Source organism: Festucalex cinctus, chromosome 17 (assembly GCF_051991245.1).
Source record: "Festucalex cinctus isolate MCC-2025b chromosome 17, RoL_Fcin_1.0, whole genome shotgun sequence".
NCBI classification, from domain to species: domain Eukaryota; kingdom Metazoa; phylum Chordata; class Actinopteri; order Syngnathiformes; family Syngnathidae; genus Festucalex; species Festucalex cinctus.
Genome location: NC_135427.1, coordinates 14,946,895 through 14,965,786, shown reverse-complemented (window position 1 = coordinate 14,965,786; position 18,892 = coordinate 14,946,895). Strand labels below are relative to the sequence as shown.

At 42.7% G+C, this 18,892-nt stretch overlaps 2 protein-coding genes across 4 annotated transcripts in view; one reads left to right on the top strand and one right to left on the bottom strand.

Moving 5' to 3' along the window:
• Positions 1 to 9,046, bottom strand: part of insyn2a (inhibitory synaptic factor 2A) — a 29,022-nt gene extending 19,976 nt beyond the window's left edge. For both annotated transcript variants that reach the window (XM_077502538.1, XM_077502539.1), the window contains exon 1: positions 8,672 to 9,046. The gene's annotated coding sequence lies outside the window, so the exon portion shown is untranslated. The remainder of the gene's footprint in view (positions 1 to 8,671) is intronic.
• The window catches only part of dock1 (dedicator of cytokinesis 1), a 95,899-nt gene that overhangs the window by 56,313 nt on the left and 20,694 nt on the right, over positions 1 to 18,892 (top strand). For both annotated transcript variants that reach the window (XR_013279450.1, XM_077502521.1), the window contains exon 28: positions 17,175 to 17,276. Coding sequence is in view for 1 of the 2 variants with exons in the window: in XM_077502521.1 (XP_077358647.1) it covers positions 17,175 to 17,276 (102 nt within the window). In the remaining variant the exon portion in view is untranslated. The remainder of the gene's footprint in view (positions 1 to 17,174; positions 17,277 to 18,892) is intronic.

Genomic DNA, 18,892 nt, shown 5'->3' with positions numbered 1-18,892 from the left:
CACGTATATCCAACCTGAGAAGAAGGTAATAATTTAGCTTTCCGCAGGCTCCTTAACTCTTGCAGCTTGACACAAACACAGTATAATTTCTCGCCCGCTGATTTACAACAAGCAAACACTCGGCAATCTCATATAGATGTTGAATCAGACAGGGCAATTATTTCCCCTCAGCTTATCTTGCGTCGCCGCCGCGCTCTGTCAACAGGAAAAAGGTGGCCCATTTCAAAGCGCTCTTGTTTATTTACCTGGGAGCCACACAAGGAACGTTTTGGTCACCCGAATCCCCCCCCATCCCCCACCCCACCCCCACACCCCCACCGCATTAGCTTTCCGGCTATTTATTGTTGAATTATGCATGAAGGGAGGGGGGGTGGTTGGTGTCTACTTTTTCTATCTTTACAATCTTATCTACCGGCGCACTTCGTTATTCTGTGCCACACGTCTGCACTCTCCACGTCACTGCGGCGCCTCGTTCGACCCTAATTAAAAGTTGCCTGCTTGCAGTGGAGTAAAATAAATACTCCACATTCTCCACTTGGCTGCAACATTCCATTTTCTTGCTCGAATAATCTCCTTGCTGTTGACAAGCAACTACTCCACAGTCTCTATTTAATGATTTTTGCTGCTGTCAGTGTCTCGGATGAACTTTGTGCAGCATTGAAACCTCCGCAGTCTCCACTTTGCTGCAGTACTATTTTCGTGTTACTCTGTCTCCTCTGGGGATCAAATGTATCAAAGTTTGCTATTGACTATTTGTACATAGAGATTGTAAAAGATTTTCCGGCTCGGGAAATACAGTCACAAACATTTTTTGCTCTTTTTTTTTTTTTTTTTTTTTTCTGGGGGGGGGCAGCGCGGTTGTAAATGTAAACACAGCGGGGATCCCATTAGGGGAAAGTAAAAAAAAAAAAATGTGAGGAACCGAGTTTGTGTGTGTGTGTGTGTGTGTGTACTTTGTGTTTTGTGTGCTGTCTCGTGGTCCGTCAGTGTCAATGTTTGTGCAGTGCATGACATTTTAAATAAGAAGCCCCCTTTCCCCAATTCCCCACCCCACGCCCCCCATTCTCCAAATGAGGTCACCGCTGTTGTGAATAGTGAGACGCAATGTTCAAGATTATGCACAGGGACAATTTGAAATGCCACCCCACTCGAAATAATCGGATAATTAAATATGAATTGAGTCAGCCTGCGCCGACTCCCTACCATGCGTACTACATCGCACGCTGCTTTTGTCTTTGATCCCTTTTTGACGTTTTGGCATCACTGCGGGCTCTTGACGTATAAATCCTTGTTATCTTGATTTGTGAGACCCCTCCTCCCCCTCCCCTTTGCCTCTTGCAGAAACAGCATGACTCATCACGCAAAGTGACTTCTTCTGAGGGTACCCCCCCCCCCCCCCCTTTTTTTTTTCCTACCTCTCGGGACACCGGGCCTTTCTGAGGAGAGTGTCGGCTTCTCAGAGAGAACAGAACCACAGCAAAGGCAATCCAGATTACCGCAGCAAAACAATTAATTACTCGGTGATGAAAATGTTTTTTGTGCCGTGGCCACATGCTAATTTAACCACGACGCACCTTGAATTCAAATATAGCTGTCGGCCCAGCCCTGACTCAGCAGTTTTGTGTGTGACAGTCGTTGCTGCGGGTAAACTCGTAAAGGGTTGAAATGCCAGCGCTCAGCGTTTCCAGCCCCGAGGGGATTGAATGTTTGCCACGTTTTTTGTTTTTTTTTTAAATTCCCCAGTCTAATTTTGTCTTATCTCTCGCACTCCATCGAAAGGGAAAATTCATTAATGTTGTGTGTGTGTGTGTCGCAAAAAGCGCAGAATTAATTAAGCGAAGGAAATTATGGCCGTACATGTCAATGAGGGAGAAGCAGTGCAAAGAGAATTTCTCGAAATGTTGGACCAAAACAAACAAAACAGCTGCCCAACCATTGAGTTTGTCTTATGATACTAAATGAAAGGGTTTCCGGAACTTCAACTTAATGGACTGTGATGTTAACAGTCCAACCGATCAAATACATAAACTAATTTGGCCATTTTCGGCAGACCTTCTCAAACAATTTCCTCCTGGAAATTTTGTCCGATTGCTACCATATTCGAACCCACGTGTACTTGACAAATGGGTGACACTACATTTACGGCTATTGAGTTTTTGCCATTGCGGTTGGATGGAGCATGCTGGCAAAGTTTGATGAATTTCCATGAAACAGAAAGCTAAACCTGGTGTGCCTGCAATGGCAGTTTCACCCATCCATTTAGAAAATGGATGGGCGGATCCGTACCCGAAAAGACAGACTGCCATTATGATGTGAATTTTGAAATTTCCACAAGACTTTAAAAAATGACCTTACCCTAGATATTTTGGCCGACTGCTACCAAATTTGAGCAGTATCTAGAAATTTTCCAGGCAGAGCATCACAGCAAATTTTGATGACTCGCCATAAAAACACCAAGCTCTTAATAACTCAACTCCCCCAAGGTCAGAACTTGACCAAAACGTCTCGAGGGTGATGAAGGTTGCTGAAGAGATTCATAGGCGCCTCCGAGTGTAAGGCCGGCCGGCTCCCTTCCCCTGACGGGGAGTGGGGGTGCGAGCGCCCGTTGGTGGCTGCTTGTAGCTTTGATTAATGTTGTTCCTGCAATAAAGCCGGACAAAATCCAGCAAAAACACGACGGCCTTGCTGCCTGGATCCGCCGAGGAATTCCCACTCTCCTGCCGTGACAATTACAGCTGCGAGGCTGCCTGAACAAATGAGCGTTGTGGCGGCAGCAGCGGCAGCATGATGGAAGTTGTCTATAATCCTGCTTTATCTACTCTTGTTTTGTCTCTCTCCTTTTCCCGTTTCTTTCTGAGCTCATCATTACAAATGGTTACGAGTGTTGTGAAACCTCTTTGATACGCCTCTTTAAAACCCTTTCATGCTGCTTAGGTCAAATTTGACAGCTGTAAAAATACCCAAATGTCATTCTTTTAACCTGAATTTTGATTATTTTTGCTAATTTGACCTACAAAATAATGGAGACACTTCAAACAGGGCTGTTCCAATACCGATACCAATCATGCATAAGTGAGATTGACGGATACCAGATGCAGTTTAGTCATTAGATGCAAGTTTTTTCAATTTTAGAGCTGCTCACTAAGGATTATTTTAATTGATTAATCTGTCAAATATTTTTTTACAAGCCGCGGGTGATCGACAATGAAAGGCATTGATCAAGCAAGATATGCAGATCACGTACTTTTCTATGGAAATCAGCAGATCACGATGAGGAACTGACCAATGGGAGCAGCACTAATTTAAAGACCCAGTAAACGCTTAAATTGTGCAAAGACTGAGAAATATGTAGTACAGAATTGTGGTGATATCGCGTTAAAATGTTTTTTCCATCATGGTAAATTTCCAGATATATATATATTTTTTTTTTTGGGTGGGTGGTGTGGCTAAAAGACACACTTGCAGTCTGGCATGAGTCGCTTCTCCTCCACTATAGTGTGTAACATCTTGAACACTTAGTTTGTACCAGCAGGTAACTGGTTGCAACTTTCAGTTAGCTAATAGCTATGCCGCCACCCCAAAAATGTATTCACTTAGGATAGTCAGCTGACATGGCTGCTTAAGAGTATTTCCTGTTTGTTTGAAACAATAATTAACTCATTCAAACAAACCCCAAAACGTGTAAGTACGTTTTTTTTTAATGCTTTGTCCTTCACTCCCAAAAATTTATTTATACGTATTTTTATTTTTATTTATTTTTATTTTTTTAATGCAAGAGCATACAGAAGGCTTTGATGCATTTTCAGATGCAAAGGTAGCTTAAAGCAATGGTGGCAAAATAGCCAACAGGTGGCAGCAGAATATAAGCGATCAGCCAGGGCCACGTTGCAACAAGCTCTTTTCCCCAGTGTTTTCACCAGGAATGTGAATAATGATGAAACATAGCTATATTCCATTGCTAATTGCTGCAAAACGGAAACAGATACAAATATACTTTTTTTTTTTCCTGATGAAAGAAGAGACGCTAATCTTTATTTTGGTAGGTTCCATGTTTTTGTAGCAATAGAACACAATATTCTGTGGGCCTTGCGAAATCCAGTCAACAGCCGGGAGCAAAAGCGGTTGCTTCAGTGAAAATGGCTGCAAATTAATGAGTAAAGGATTAATCATTCATTTGTTAATGTTTCACAAGCTTTAAAAAAAATTGAATGTTCAGAATTTGATATAGACAATTATTCTGAGGATGTTCTTGGCCCGTAACATACTCTATCTCAATAGAAAAGGAACAGTATGTAAGGGTTAATGGGACACTAGATAATGCGGAGGGGGTGTGGGTTTATTCGGAATGGTTTGACAGCCGCCACGTCCAGTGTGTTTTACAGCCGCTGATGGAACGGCGCCGTTGTAACGCGCTGCCACTCTCCGGCCCGAGTGATTGACTGCAAAGGTCAGCGTCGAGGCACCGTCAGCCGAGCGGCACTACGGCAAATCCTTTGTGAGTTTAACGCCGGCTTAATACCCTCAAGATTAAAAGTCGGCTGGAAATCACAGGATTTTAAAGGATTGTCTTTCTGGCGGTTGTCGCTCAGGCCGCCTAGCCAAGCTGTTGCCAGGCAGCATCTTACTTAAAGATCTTTTTTTTTTTTTTTTTCTCTCTGGTGCGGCAAAGACTATATAACAAAAGTTTTGTTTGAAGGACGCGCAAATGCTAAGTCACCTTTGTATATTGCAATCAGTCACATTCCAGCTTCAGATCAGATGAGGATACTTTGCAATGGTGCCAGACTAGAAGCTCATTCGCATACATGTTGAAGGCAGTCAACAGGATTTACTAAGACTGCTGTCCTTGCATCTCCTGCTGCTAAGTTCTTGACACAAAATATTTGTGCAAGTGCAATTCCATATAAGGCTTATTTTTATTTTATTTTTTATTTATTTTTTGTGCATCAGGGAGAAGCTACTCTTAAGTTTTTCTTTGTGGTTACGGAAGGTAAATGAGTTTGAAATTACGTTAAACTCTTTTGGGATTATAGTTATTGTATTTTCAGGCATATTTATGAATTGTCTGGCTTGATATGTGTGCCTTGCGAATAGCAGCGGATTACTCTAATTTCCTAAATAAATAAAAAATGTGTGTTGTCGTTGCCTGATTTTGAAGCTTATGTAGTCGTTTACATGCAGTGATATCAGATATGTAAGTAGTCAGTCCCAACAACAAATATCGGCATTTTTTAGGAGGGGGGAGTTTGTTGCTCCATTCACCTGAGATAAGTCAGGGTATCTATTGAGCTCATTGGTGTGTACAGCTTTCCACTTATTGTAGAAACCTGTAACCTTAGGTTAGACTGCTACCTTTGAGCAAAAAATCCTCCCGCTTAATCCCCTCTTGAGTGGAATTTTCTTTACTTTTCCCAACTTCCTTTGCTTCCCCATGTTTGTTGTGTGCTTTCCCCCGCACCAAAGTGTGCTGCTGCTCTTCCTCTTTGGGGATTTCCCCCATGCAGCATCTAATCCTTCCACACAGCTGTGGAAATCAGATCTCGCAGAAGGCGCTGCGGAGGCTGCCCTACTAATCACAATGCATTTCGTCGCCCCGCTCTCTCACTTTTTTTTCCTTTTTGAGGAGATATCTTCCGGTTGTCTTTGTTGCCTTCTCCAAAGCGTACGGGTATCGGGAGGTTGCTCCTCGTCGTGGCCAGCAAGTGCGAGCCGGCGCGTGAAAAGCAAACAGGAGCAGTATGGTGGAGGATGAATCAGATGTTGCTCAGTGTGGGTCTTCCCCTCGTTAATGTTTAATCTCCTTTTGCTCGTGTGTAGGCACTCTTCACACAACTCACGGATAGGATTGGTTCCATCTTGCTTCAATTTACTGTTTGCTGTGAGCATTAATATTTTATCAATTCAAACTATTCTAAGCCGGCTTTTTCACGACTCGCTCTCCTGTGCGTAAGGTGCCGATTCAGATGGGAGAAAGTCGACCTGCGGATTTGCCGGTTTCCGACGTACGGAAAACAGGAAACTGCGACCGCAGTGTTAATTTTAAAACTCGAGACTCAGTGCCTCCTTTGTGTCGAAATCAATTGTCCCAACCAAGCTGCTTTCACACACTGTTGCTTGTAAATTAGCATCAGAGTAGAGCTGGGATTTGTTCAGCTGTGCCTTTTAGACAGAACTCATCGAGGCTGGACATTCACGGCGGATGTTTTACTTCACTATGTGGTGACGTCCGTGTGAGAGCGATAATTGCTTAGATATAATTTTGGGATGGGGGAGGTTGAAGTTGACTTGCATATTTTCCGGTTTATGACGCAGTATCAAAAGTGGAATTGTACGGATTATGGAAGATGTGACCTGAGTTTGAAGTTTAGCACCTAAGACTTGCCTGTCCACGCCCCCTTTGTGTTGAAAGCAATTTTCCCAAGATGCGTTCATATCAGTTGCCATGAGTTTGCTATAAAAGCAGAGAGTTGTTCAATTGTGCCTTGAGAGAAACTGGATTTCATATTCAAACAGGTAATGTGGACCTTCCCCTTGTTAATCTTAAAATACAGATTTGGGATTGGGGGGGGATGAAGTCGACCTGCAGATTTGTCAGCTTCCAATTCGTATCAAATTACCTGTGACCTGCCTGTTCTTGCTGCCTTAAGTCTCTTCTAAGACTCCATCAGCCACTTAAATGCTCTCCTCAAATGTTCATTGGCTTGTCTTGGTCTGACACGAAAAACTGGTGACCATTAAACTCCAAAATATTTAAAAGTCTTCCCGTAGAGGTTCTTTTTGCCCTCCACACACTCCAACATTTTCAAGTGAGTCATCCTCTTGGTTTTCTCTTGGCGAATCCAATCGAATGGCCGCCCTTTCGAGCTGCGGGTCAGCGTCCTCGGCCCTCTCGAGAGGCAACCGTGAGGTTAAAGATAGACTCTCGAGTGACAGACAAATGGCGGCGTGTCATTTCGACGCGGGCAGACATCCTATTTTCATCCCGTACGCTACAATTTGGCTTCTTTGTACAGCGATGTGTCAGCATGCAATAACTCATCTTCATCGCTCTGTGGGTGATCTCGGGGAAGATGCAATCAGATCAAGAGCTGAGTGGAGGAGTGACGCGTCGGTGAAGGGTAGTCGCAACTCTCGCTCTACAGCATCCGCGCACACGCACACATTTGCCTCCATCTGTACAGAGTAGGGCCAGTCCATTAATCTATATTTTGAAAGTGCAATATAAATAAAGATGACTTGACTTGACTAGATTACGTTAGTTCATAGCTGTTCTTCTACCAACTTGGGTCCTCACAAGAACAGACCTGCCAGATCCATCAGCTTTGCCAACAGTCCCTTCTAATCAGTCATTTCAGTAGCTCAATATTCCACATAATCCGTTTGTTCATTAACGAACGAATGAGATTTGGGCAACGTTACATCACGAATATCAGAACTTTAGTCAGCATCCCCTCAATCTCCTAATGACTTTATGACGATCGACATCACATCCTTACTTGTTCCGCAATTCAGTCTTGGTTGGTTCTTTTGATTGATAAGTCGGTAAGTCGATCGGCCTGTTGGTTAGTTGATCTGTTATTTGATTGGTAAGGCGGTTTGTCAGTTAACTATTTAGATAGCTGATTGGATGGTCAGATGGTGAGTCACTTTGTTGGGTAGTTTGCCAGTTTGGTCTGTTTGGTCCGTGGTTTGGTTATTTAATGGGGTGTATGGCACGGAAGAGGTGGGACGTGATTTTGCACATCAGTTTGGTTCCGGTCCGGGTTGCGAACGCGCAACCGAGGGGCACAAAGTCGGAAGCACAAGTATTTTGACGCAGCCCACCCGTCGTGAACCAAACTGTGCAAAAACAGTCTCGCCTCTTCCGTGGCATATACCCCATTGGTAAATTGGTTTGCTGGGGTCGGTCTGTTACTGGGCTCATAAGTTACAAAATTGATCAGTGGGTCTGTCGGTTGTCTTGCTGGTTATTCTGTTTACTAATTCAGTTAGTCAGTGGTTGATATAGCCGGTTGTCAATATGTTAGTTATTTGATTGCTAACTCAAGTCGGTCACTTCATCACTGTTGGTTGGCGGGATGATCTGTGGATATGTTGGTTGGTTTGCTGGCTATTTTGGTTAGTAAATCTGACTAAGGTGTTTGGCTCGCGAAATGGCTGGTGGGTCTGCTGGTTTGTCGTTTGATTCCTTTGGCATGTGGTTTCTCAGTTAGGTTAGTTGGTTCATGTATTGGTAAGTCAGTGAGTTGGTTAGCCAAGTTAAACGATACAGCCTATGGATGAAAGCACTTTGCAGCTGATTGGGATGTCCCTGTGTGATAACGTTGGGAATGTTGAGAATAATTTCAATAGCTCAATTTTGTATGTTCATACAAGAACAAATGTGGAAAACTTCAGTCGTCATATTTCCCTGACCTTCAAATCATGACTTGATGTGATTCCACCCATCCCTCCATTTGGCTGACGCGTTACCTGTCAAGGTTGAGCTGGAGTCTTTCCCAGCTGACACCCCGGATTGGTCTCCTCAGTAACGAAATACAAAAACCCAGCGTGAACCGCACGCATGATTTGAACCCTTAATCCTTCGACCGTGAGGCAGGCAGTCAGATGTCTACAATGCCCGAGAGATTGTTGAACTCGACTTTTTTTTTTTCTCCATGATGAGACTCACCTCAGTCAGTCGTGCAGCGCTGGCGGAAAAGATGATTTCTGGCTTGTGCCCCTTGCATGCCCACCGACGGGCGGTAGGAAGGCTACGCCATGACAGAAGTTGGTAGGGCGGGCAGGCGGGCGTGCGGTCCAGTGGGGAGTCGTCGCTGCACATCGGCGTCCTGTGATGCGCCGTCCTCTAAGCCCCCCCTTGACTCCCCTTTTCCTGTCTGTGTGACGACGCCAGCAGGGGCTCCTGCTTGCTCTCCCGCACGCACACACATGCATCCACACACGCACGCACGCAGCAACAGTAACGTCCTTACGGGTAGAATATCCCCATGGTGCTTCCCCCGCCGCTGTTGCGGCCGCCGCTGCTCCTCACGCTGTGGCTTTCTTCTCGTTTCTGCATGCAAGCGTGTGAGTATGCGAGGTAGAGTCAGAGAGAGGGAGAGAAAGAGGGAGGTAGGCGAGATAAAGAGAGCAGAGGGAGGTGGGTGGGACGCATGGTGGGGAGAAAGTAAGAGTTCAAGCTTTTGTCTATGCCATTGATTCTCTAAGTGCCATTAACTTGCTTGAGGTCCGTATTGAGGTTTGTTTTCAACGCATTTGTCAATATATTTGCATTTAATCTTCAAGAACTGTTTTCACATACATTTAGGAGAAAACATTGAATTGAATCATATTTTAAGTATACTTTGTTTACTTTGCTGTATTTAAGTGCAGTGTTAATGTTCAAACTGCACAATCTTGTTTTGTTTTCGTTTTTGTTTTGTTTTTTAAGAAATAAAACCTGTCTTGTTTCTGATGAACACTATTTTAATGAACTGGTGGTGGTGCTTGGAGAGTTTTTTAATTTTTTGTTGTTGTAGTTTTTTAGTAAAACGTGTAAAACGTTTAGTCCTTCCCTGTTTTTGTTACTGTACTTACGGAGGAGGCGGGACTTCCGGGTTTCACACACCAGCGCTGTTTCCGGTTCCCGTTTGCGACGTGTGGGCCGCGTCACATTCCCGTCGATGGGTGCGAGAGTGTAGTGTGTCTGTCTCCATTGTCCGAAGCATTTCATAGAGCTGAGACACCCTCTCGCCGATGGGCGGGAGTGCGTGCTTTGGGGGGGACAGAGGTGGGGGTGCGGCCAACAGTGATCGGAAACGACACTGATGTGTGAAACCCGGAAGTCTGTGGCATCGACCCCATACCCCCAACATTTGAAAACAGATACGCCATTTTTAATTATTAATTTCTCATAAACCTCAGTTGATTTGTTGATTGACTTATTGAGATCATGTAGACTGGAATTGCCAGGCCGTTTTCCATTCACCTTTGTTCTTCTTGACTTGCGCAGTACTTGCGTCACAGGACACCCGACCTCATTTGTGGCTGACTTTTGCAGTGTGTGTGATGTCAAACTAATTGCGTGGAGCTAGTTGGATGTTTTCGTTCGCCCACCCCCGCACCCTCTCCCCCTTGTGCTTTAGCAGGGAAGCCCTTCCAAGCCTTAGGTACCTTGGTAATGAGCTGCAGCTCTCCTGACTGTGCGTGCGTGCGTGCGTGCGTGTGGTACAATGCCGAACAGTTGAAATGTGAGAGATGACAGTCTTCTTGCATATTAGGAGGGCATAAGTAGTTGGGTATTGCTTTTACCTCCATGGGTTGGTTATTTGTTTGTTCATTGGCTCCTTTGTTGGTCGAATTGTTAGTTAATTGATTGGTTAGTTCAATTGATTCTTTGTTAATTCCTTGGACTGTTAGTTTCTTAATTTGTTGCTCATTTGTTGTTGTTTGTGGTTTGTTAGTTCATTTGTTTTGCATGCTTGTGTTTTGGTTTGTTATGTCATTGGTTAGTTAAATTGTTCGTCCACTGGTTTAATAGTCTCTTCATTCATTAGTTGATTCTTTAGATCTTTGGTTTGTAGTTTTTTTATTTGTTCGTTCTTTCCTTGATTTCTTTGTTGGCAGTTTTGTTGGTTTGTTCATTCATTCATTCATTGCATTCGCTTTATGGACTAAAGCATACATACTGACATTTTTTCAATGCCAATCTGCCTGGTTATTGATCCGAGCTTCAGCTTTGATTCTGAACTGGCCTCATATATTCTCCAAGCGCTTGACCTTGGAGCACGCTGGTGATAATTACTCAGGGTTAATGGCTTTTTGTCTACTGTACTGTCCACCAGACTGTCCACCCCCCCGAGATACATTTGTTGGACCCGAGGAAAAGAAAAGCTTTGCCATTTTCTTTTTTTTTTTATTAGTTTGCGCCCAGTGATGTGCTTGTGTAAGCAAACTGTTTCTCAGCAGGATAAACCGCCGGAGTGACTCGTCTCTCTTCCTCTATTGATTTCATTAGCTCAGATCCAAGCCCTCAGAGGGCGGGATCTTACTGTATTCAATGTCCTTGTCACCCTGCGTGTGTAGCGTTTGGAGAGGCGTGGGGTCAAACAACCTCCATACTGTCCTTCTGCAGCTCCTGTTGGCATTGTAAATTGAATTATAGATGGCTTGCTTTGTAATTTACGGAGCTGCTCTTGTGCTCCGACCAAGAATATCATTGTACCAACTGCTGTGGAAACCGTATTTTAGCCGCCCCGTGATCATCACTCCACTTCATATCAAACACGCCCTCCGAGATTTCCCCGGTGCACCCATGCGTAGCACACAGCACTTTCTAGTGCAGAGTGTCTGTATGGAGCTGACTCAATTGAAAGTTGTTCAGTGTGTGGTAGATGGATCTCCCAGAAAATAGGGATATTCACTTTTATGACAGCATCTAGTTAATACATGCGTTAGTTTGCCTATCTTCTGTAGCATTTAGATACTAGAAATTCATTTTGTGACCACCTTAGAATGCCACTTGTACGTAAGTTATGCGGAAAAACTGTTTTACACTGTCTGCTCTTCCTGGATAAATATCCAATTTTCTGAAAAACAACTTCTAAGGCAGAAGGTTTTGTCAACTTCATCAAACAAGAAACAAGAACATGATGCTCAATTGCTTTCGACACAAAACAGCGTGGGCAGTGAGTCTCTGGTATTTAACGTCACATTCTGGTCGCAGCTGGTCGCTCTGTGTTTGTATTACATTGTCAGTCGCCGGCCTATTATCGGGTCAACCCCCACCCCTTCCAACAACAGTACCTAGCTTACCAATACATGACCAATCATGCTAACGTGTCATGCAATTTGATTGCACAGTTGCTTCTCCCTAGTGAAGCTTAGCGAAAGGTCAGTTGTCCCCCAACCTTGACTACGAGGCTAATTCGTAATGTTGCCTTTCTCAGACTGCCTGGTAACAAATAGCCTGGGCAATTTGGCCCAGCAAGACCTGACAACACGATATTGACCTAGCTGGTGCCCCCTCCATCCATACAATCTGCTCCGCTGGCTGAGCAGCGGTCATTAACATCTTTCCCCCCCAAACTCTCTGGCAAATGATGAATGCTTGGAACAGGCTACAAAACACAGCAGTTAAGTAAAGGAACTGCTGCTTCAGTGTTTTTTTTTTTTCCAGTCCTTCTCAAATAGGGGGCTTTGCAAGTTGTACATATACTTAAGTACCTGCATATGGGAGCGATGGGCGTGCCAACAAAACAAACATTTTAATCCAACTCAGTTTGGACCAATTCGAAAAGCTCTGACATGATCGTGACATTTAATTACATAAATCCAGAACACAACATGTATTTTTCTGAAAATAGGTTTTTCTGAATAAAATGCACATGAGAATAAAGTTTTTTTTTTTTTTTTTAAATCGACTTTTGGCCCATGTTGAACTTTGGTTTTATTATAATATTACGACTATCTTGGAAAAACAAAAATGTTATTCTGTTTTTTTTCTTTCTTTATTTTTTTTGATGCACGTCTTTTAAAAAATACAATTCTTGAGTGTGTTGAGTGCTTTATAGATTACTACTTTCTTCTAAAAACAAAAAACATAGGCACATGTTTAATTCTAGGAGTACGCATTGAATTCTTTTTTTAGCGTAAGGATTATGGGGTGGTCCTTGGGTAATAAAAATGCATACCAGGCAAGTGTCCCTACACCCAAAACTTTGAGAACCCCAAATAGCACAATTAAGTCATCAGATTGAAATTGATTGGAAACTTTGAAGGACCCCACAAGTCACCCACTCCATCCCCAACCTCCCCACCTCAACTGTTGTTTTCCATTGCTTATTCCACCTTAATGCTATTAGGAACCAATGCCTCACTGTTGAATTTGTATTCTCTTGGAGCAAGCAGATCCATATCTCTTTGCGATCCAAAGCTTTGGGAAGTAAACAAGTCCTCATCTTTATTACTGCCACATTGTCAGTTTTGTCTACCCAACAAGGCTCACTGGAGACCAACATACGGTCTCCCTGCAGATGTAATTAAAGCTTTAAATACAATAGATTTTTGTTGTTGTCAAGTTAAACATAATTTTTTTTTTTTGCCAAAGTAAGATGAATTCTCCTGGAGATTCACATTTTTTCCCCCCATTTCCACTAACAATCCACCACCGTTTTGGCCCCTCGAGCACGAGATGGATATTGAGCCCCTCAGGATACGGTGATAGATGTCAGCACTCAGCTTTGCTTTATTGTCGCTCAGCGGGAGAACTCAACTCGATAAACACTGCAACTCGATGGCCGGCCATTAGATGATTGACTTGGAATGTTGATGGATGGATCGAGAAGGAAGAAGGAGCAAGTACAGTTTTGTTCAGTATCAGTGTGGAACTGGACGGCAGGATCCATTTAGCGCAGAAATTAAATCCCCGTTACCCTTTCCATGGTTGGCTTGGTTAGCTGGTTGCTTCTTTGATTGATAAGTCAGTCAGTGGTTGATTAGCTAGTCAGTTCCGTATGTCAGTTAGTTGTTTGGTTATTTGATTGGTGAGACAGTTTGTCGGTTATTCAATCACTTCAGTCTGTTTGTTGATTGATTAGATCAGTCAGTTGGTTGGTCTGTTTGTTATTTGATTGGTAAGTCCTTCTGCTTCAAGCAGACCAAGAGAAGCTTATCCATGCCTTTATCTCCAGCAGACTAGATTATTGTAACGGTCTTCTGACTGGACTCTCTCAAAAGAACATGAGACAATTGCAGCTCATTCATAACGCTGCAGCTCGAGTTCTGACCAAAACAAAGAGATCAGAACATATTACTCCAGTACTTAAGGATTTACACTGACTCCCAGTCAGCTGTAGAATAGATTTTAAAGTTCTGCTACTCGTCTATAAATCACTAAATGGTTTGGGTCCTGAATATATCCAAGAAATGCTGATTGAGTACAAACCCAGCAGGGCTCTGAGATCTAAGGACTTGGGCCAACTAGTGGAACCCAGAGTTCGAAGCAAACATGGTGAAGCTGCATTTAGCTATTATGCTACACACAGATGGAATAGGCTGCCAACAGAAGTGAAGTCAGCCCCGAGTGTAAATGCTTTTAAATCCAGGTTAAAAACTTTGCTTTTTTCTTATACCTTTTAATTAGGGACTTTTAAACAGCTTTAATTAAGTGTTTTTTTTAATTTTAAACTTCCTTATGTTAAATGTTTTATAGTTTGTTGAATAATGTTTTAAGATGTTCTTTTTAGTAAATTTTGTAACCTATTTTCATTTTTTTTTTCCTCTGAATGTTAACTATTGTTTGTTGATGCTTATTTGTTGCCTTTCCTTGTGTAAAACACATTGAATTGCCTTGTGAATGAAATGTGCTATACAAATAAACTTGCCTTGCCTTGCCTTTGGACACTTTGTCGGTTAGTTAGTTGGCCAGTTTGTTGGTGAGTTGATTGGTTCATTTGTTCTTTGATTTGTTCGTCAGCTCTTCCATTTGTCAGTCAGTGGTCTGTTGGTTTGTCGGTTGGGTAGTTACGGCATTTGGCACGACTATGTAAATACACCGTATTGGAGGTTTTTGGAGTTATCACCATACATAGCCAACTGATGAAAGTGTACTGATCCTGAATGTGATTCCTTTTGGTGATGAGGTCTGGAATATGTGTGGCTCTGATGGTAAACAACAATCAAAGACTTGTTTGATGATGACAAGCTGTTTCGTCTTCATTTTCTTCACTTGCTCGATCCGAAGTATATGGCTAGCATGAAGGGCCGTCAGTAATTTCCCCCCGCATTAGCTTGATTAATAAAAGCGGCACAAACTTCAAAGCCTTCTTCACAAGTCCCCTTGCTACGCACTCCTGAAAACAGCAACAGGGTGTCTCACCGCTGCTGCGACTCTTCTCCACAGCGGGAAATCCATCCGTGCGATAAGGATCCTAGTTAGCACCTGTAGCACGCGCTAAGGCTCAATGCAGGGCTTGCCATAAGGCTTGGACACAGGCCACTTAAGATAACGGGCATGCACCGTCCAATCTTACTTTTGATTTTATGCCTGTTATGTGCGGCCCGTGACTGATTCGTCAGCAGCCCAACCAACCTAATTGCCGCTGTAGACACTGGGATCAGCTGGCAAATCCTGATGGCAAATTAAACGGAGGTGAGGGACCTGGCCAGCATTCTAGCGAGCGGTCCGACGGCTCTGCTTTTTCCAAGAGAGCGGCTGCCAAGAGAAAGTATCCTGACGCTGTCACCCCGCCACAATTAAGATCTAAACGCAGAACAGGAGCACATGTCGCGCCAGATGTTCAGGCGTTGCGTGCAGAATAGTGATGTGAGGTGTGACGGCAAATATTGCAGGGATGCTGCTGCGCATTCCCAACGTAAGACGTAAGGCCCAAGGGCTCATCTATCTGCTTTTACTACAGCGACAAAACCTTCTTTAAGACCTTCCTTTATTTGACTTTTTATGGCCGCACAATGGATGGGCGCAAATAAGATAAATTGACCAAGAAATGGGAGGCTTGGTGAGAATAAGTCAGACTCCCTCTTCAGAGGTAGACAACAAGGACAGCCATTCCATAACCCTAACCTTCACAAATTTTGTAACTGTTTCTGAAAAAAGGTGCAATTTTACACATGTAGCCATCCAATTCTTTGCCCAACAAAAAAACTAATCACTAATATAATAGCAGCTTAATGAGTCAGTTGTGAATCACTTCGTTGTGTGCCTCTAGTATGCGCAACAGAAGGAGCAGCACAATATCCATTTAATTTAAATTTTGTGTGTTAATGTTTTTAAATCAGTAAAATTTTCTAGAAGGATCTGTTTGGTGGGAGGATGTGGCTTGAACAGTTTAGTGGCATTTCCATTTATATCAATGGGCAAAGATAAATTGAGATGATTAAGAATTGTTTTGAGTTATAAGCATGGTCTTGGAACAAATGTTCAACTTGTATCCCAAGACATCATTGTATACGTACAATATTTCACATTTGGTCGCAATCAGATTCAAAACTCTTATCTTGAATTCATCTTTTGTAAAACTCTGGGAAATTATCCTTAAAATAGCTACGTAAAAATGAAAAAAATAAAATAAAATAAAATCCGGGAATGGTTCTTGAGTTTTTTGTGGTTCTGTTCATGATAAACGTGCATACCAAATTTAATTTCACTAAAGAGGTTTGAAAAGATTGCCATATCTCCCAACGCAGTTGACTTTTTATGTTTGAAGTTGTGTGCAGCCAAAGTGCGTGCGTGGCTTCAAAAGTTTTTGGCAGGATGTTGTTACCTGAGCTGCATACGCAATCCAGTTGATCACACGGCAGCTCATCTTGATCTCGCCGTCGGTTTTAATTACGCGTTCTTATCTGTGCGTAATTTCTCTTGATTGTCTCCATGATGTACTCACCCCTCTCTGCAGCAATACAAATCATGCAAATTATTATTCAGATGCGTTTCTAATTGCCAGCCATATCATTTGCGGCCTATTTAACTCTTAAGAGATCCGAGGGACATTTTGTGCCATTTAGTTTTTGTTCTGTTCTTGCCGAGTTGAAATAAATGTTTAGTTTTTATAAGCATGTTTACAATTGTTATGCGTGCCTTTATATGACCCCAAAATGGCAAGAGCTGCACAATATGAAGCACATTGCTTCTGAAATAATTGTCTTTGATGAAATTCAGTAGTCTTTTAGAAGTACGTTTAAAAATGTTATCAATAGAAGGTGGTGAATATTTAAAGGCCATCATAAGAGTATAATTCCAACTCTTTGCCGTTTCTTTTATCACTTTTGATAGCTGATTATAAAGGATTCGCTTTTAAAGCTCTGTAATCCGTCCGTTCTTTTTAGAGTTCCGAAGCAAAAAACTACCCGTCAGCGTTCAGGAGCTAATTGAAGCGTTTGCTTTGTCCCGGCCGGCACGTGACGGGCATCCGAACACCCCCATTGCGGTTGGCCGCCTATCTGCGCCGTGCAGCGATGCTAACCCGAGCCCGGCTAAGGCGGCCCTTAAGGGACATCGCAGGCTTTTTCTAATCAGGCGAGACAAGGGGAGGCCGGCGGGTTAATGAGATGGCGCACGCCGCGGGAAGGAGTGGTCCCCTCGCTTCCAGACTCCCGTCCAATCAAGTCCATCGGAATCCGTCCACTTTTGACCTAACACACTTCTTGTACTTGTGTTGTTTTTTTTTGTGCAGGGGAGCTTCGTGGCCAGCATGACGGCCACGCTGAGGCAGATGGACGATTATCACTACACGCATTTGATCAATACCTTCGGCAAAATAAGGAGCGACGTAGTGGTGAGTGCCAATATGGATGTCTTTATGCTGTCCATTCTTTTTAAGAAAAGGAACGTGTATGGTTGTTGTTGATTCCATAGTTATTGTGTCCTAAACTGCTGTCTAACTTATCGTAAGTATGCTTGACCACAAACAAAATTGCCTGCATTATATACTATTATTTTTTTTTAATATTTGAATACATACTGTCTTTGGATACTATCCTCCTGACTACCAGGGGAAAAAAAATATTGCCCAATCATGTTTATTTTGATATTCCCCAATCTTTGTGAAGTAACTGGAATACTGCAAAATAATTTTTTGAAAAAAAAAAAAAGTTTTTATTTTTAAGCTATGTTGTGTCCACTGCAGGGGACATTTTTTTAAACTTAAATGCTAGCCTCAAATACAGTTAAAATACTTCAAATAATACTTTGTGTTCTTAAGAGTCTTATAGAAAACACGCTAACAACATTTAAAGCCTAAATTTGTTCAATAAAAAGTGTTATACACTTACTTTTGGTCTTCCCTAAAAAGTGCTTGCACTGAGGGAAGCTATTTTCTTTTATGATGCAATCAAAGGTAGCAAAGCCCTACTCCTACATATTTGGTATCATTGGAAAGCTCTGAATATTCTCTATAGGGCACAAAATGAGTTAATTCAATCGTATTCACTGGGTGGGAGATATTCAGGTTTAAAAAGGTCCACTACAGAGGACAAATTTGAATTGCTGGTAGTCAGGAGGCTATATGGTGCTATATGGTTTTCTGTATTATACTGCCCCCAGGTGGTGGAGGCATGCACCCCAGAAGTGGCAGCACAAATGGTTTCCAATGGGGCATTTCGATCTAGTTGTCAATCAAGTTGTAATTGCAAATTCTGTTTCTGTTGGTCGTATTGGTGGGAGCATCAGCACGCTGACCCTCACCTGCTTGTGCAGTTGGAACTTGAGCGCAGAGAGCAAACTACGTGACCTTGACTCTGTTCTCCTGTGAGGCCACAGTGAGGCTGTTGGCAAGACAAACAATCACTGCGAGGAAGCTGGAATCTTTGCACAGATTGATTGCTCCTCTAGCAGCCGTAGCCACATTTCAAAGCTGTCTGCAGCTCACAGGAGGTCCCCCCGCCTCACTTCCCTCCAAACAAACCACCTCAAATCCCTGAAAGATGCACCCCAGACTTTACCACTTTGAAATTGCTTGCTTTCTTTTGTCCTTCTTATTCATGGGCTGAATAAATGGTTGTTTTCAAGGCTTTTCCATACTTTTTTTCTAAAACACTCACATAGCAGCATGAAATTTGGTAGACATGTCTATCATGAAGAGACTCTCAAAAGGTCGTGACTGAAAAGACGCAGGAAGTCTGAAATTTTGGTTCAAAGTGGCAATTTTAGACTCTATTTTGACCATTTCCAGCAGTCCTTCGAAAAGGTACTTGTTGGCGAAATTTTGGTTGATTGCTGCCAATTTTGAACCTCATATACTGGACTGACTTGTGTGTGAGGAACAGATGAAAATTTCATTTAGCAATGAAATTTGCTAGGTGCATCTTTGATAAGTTAGAACCTTAAAAAATAAATAAATAAATATATATATATATATATATATATATATATATAACTCATGCTTGAAATGGC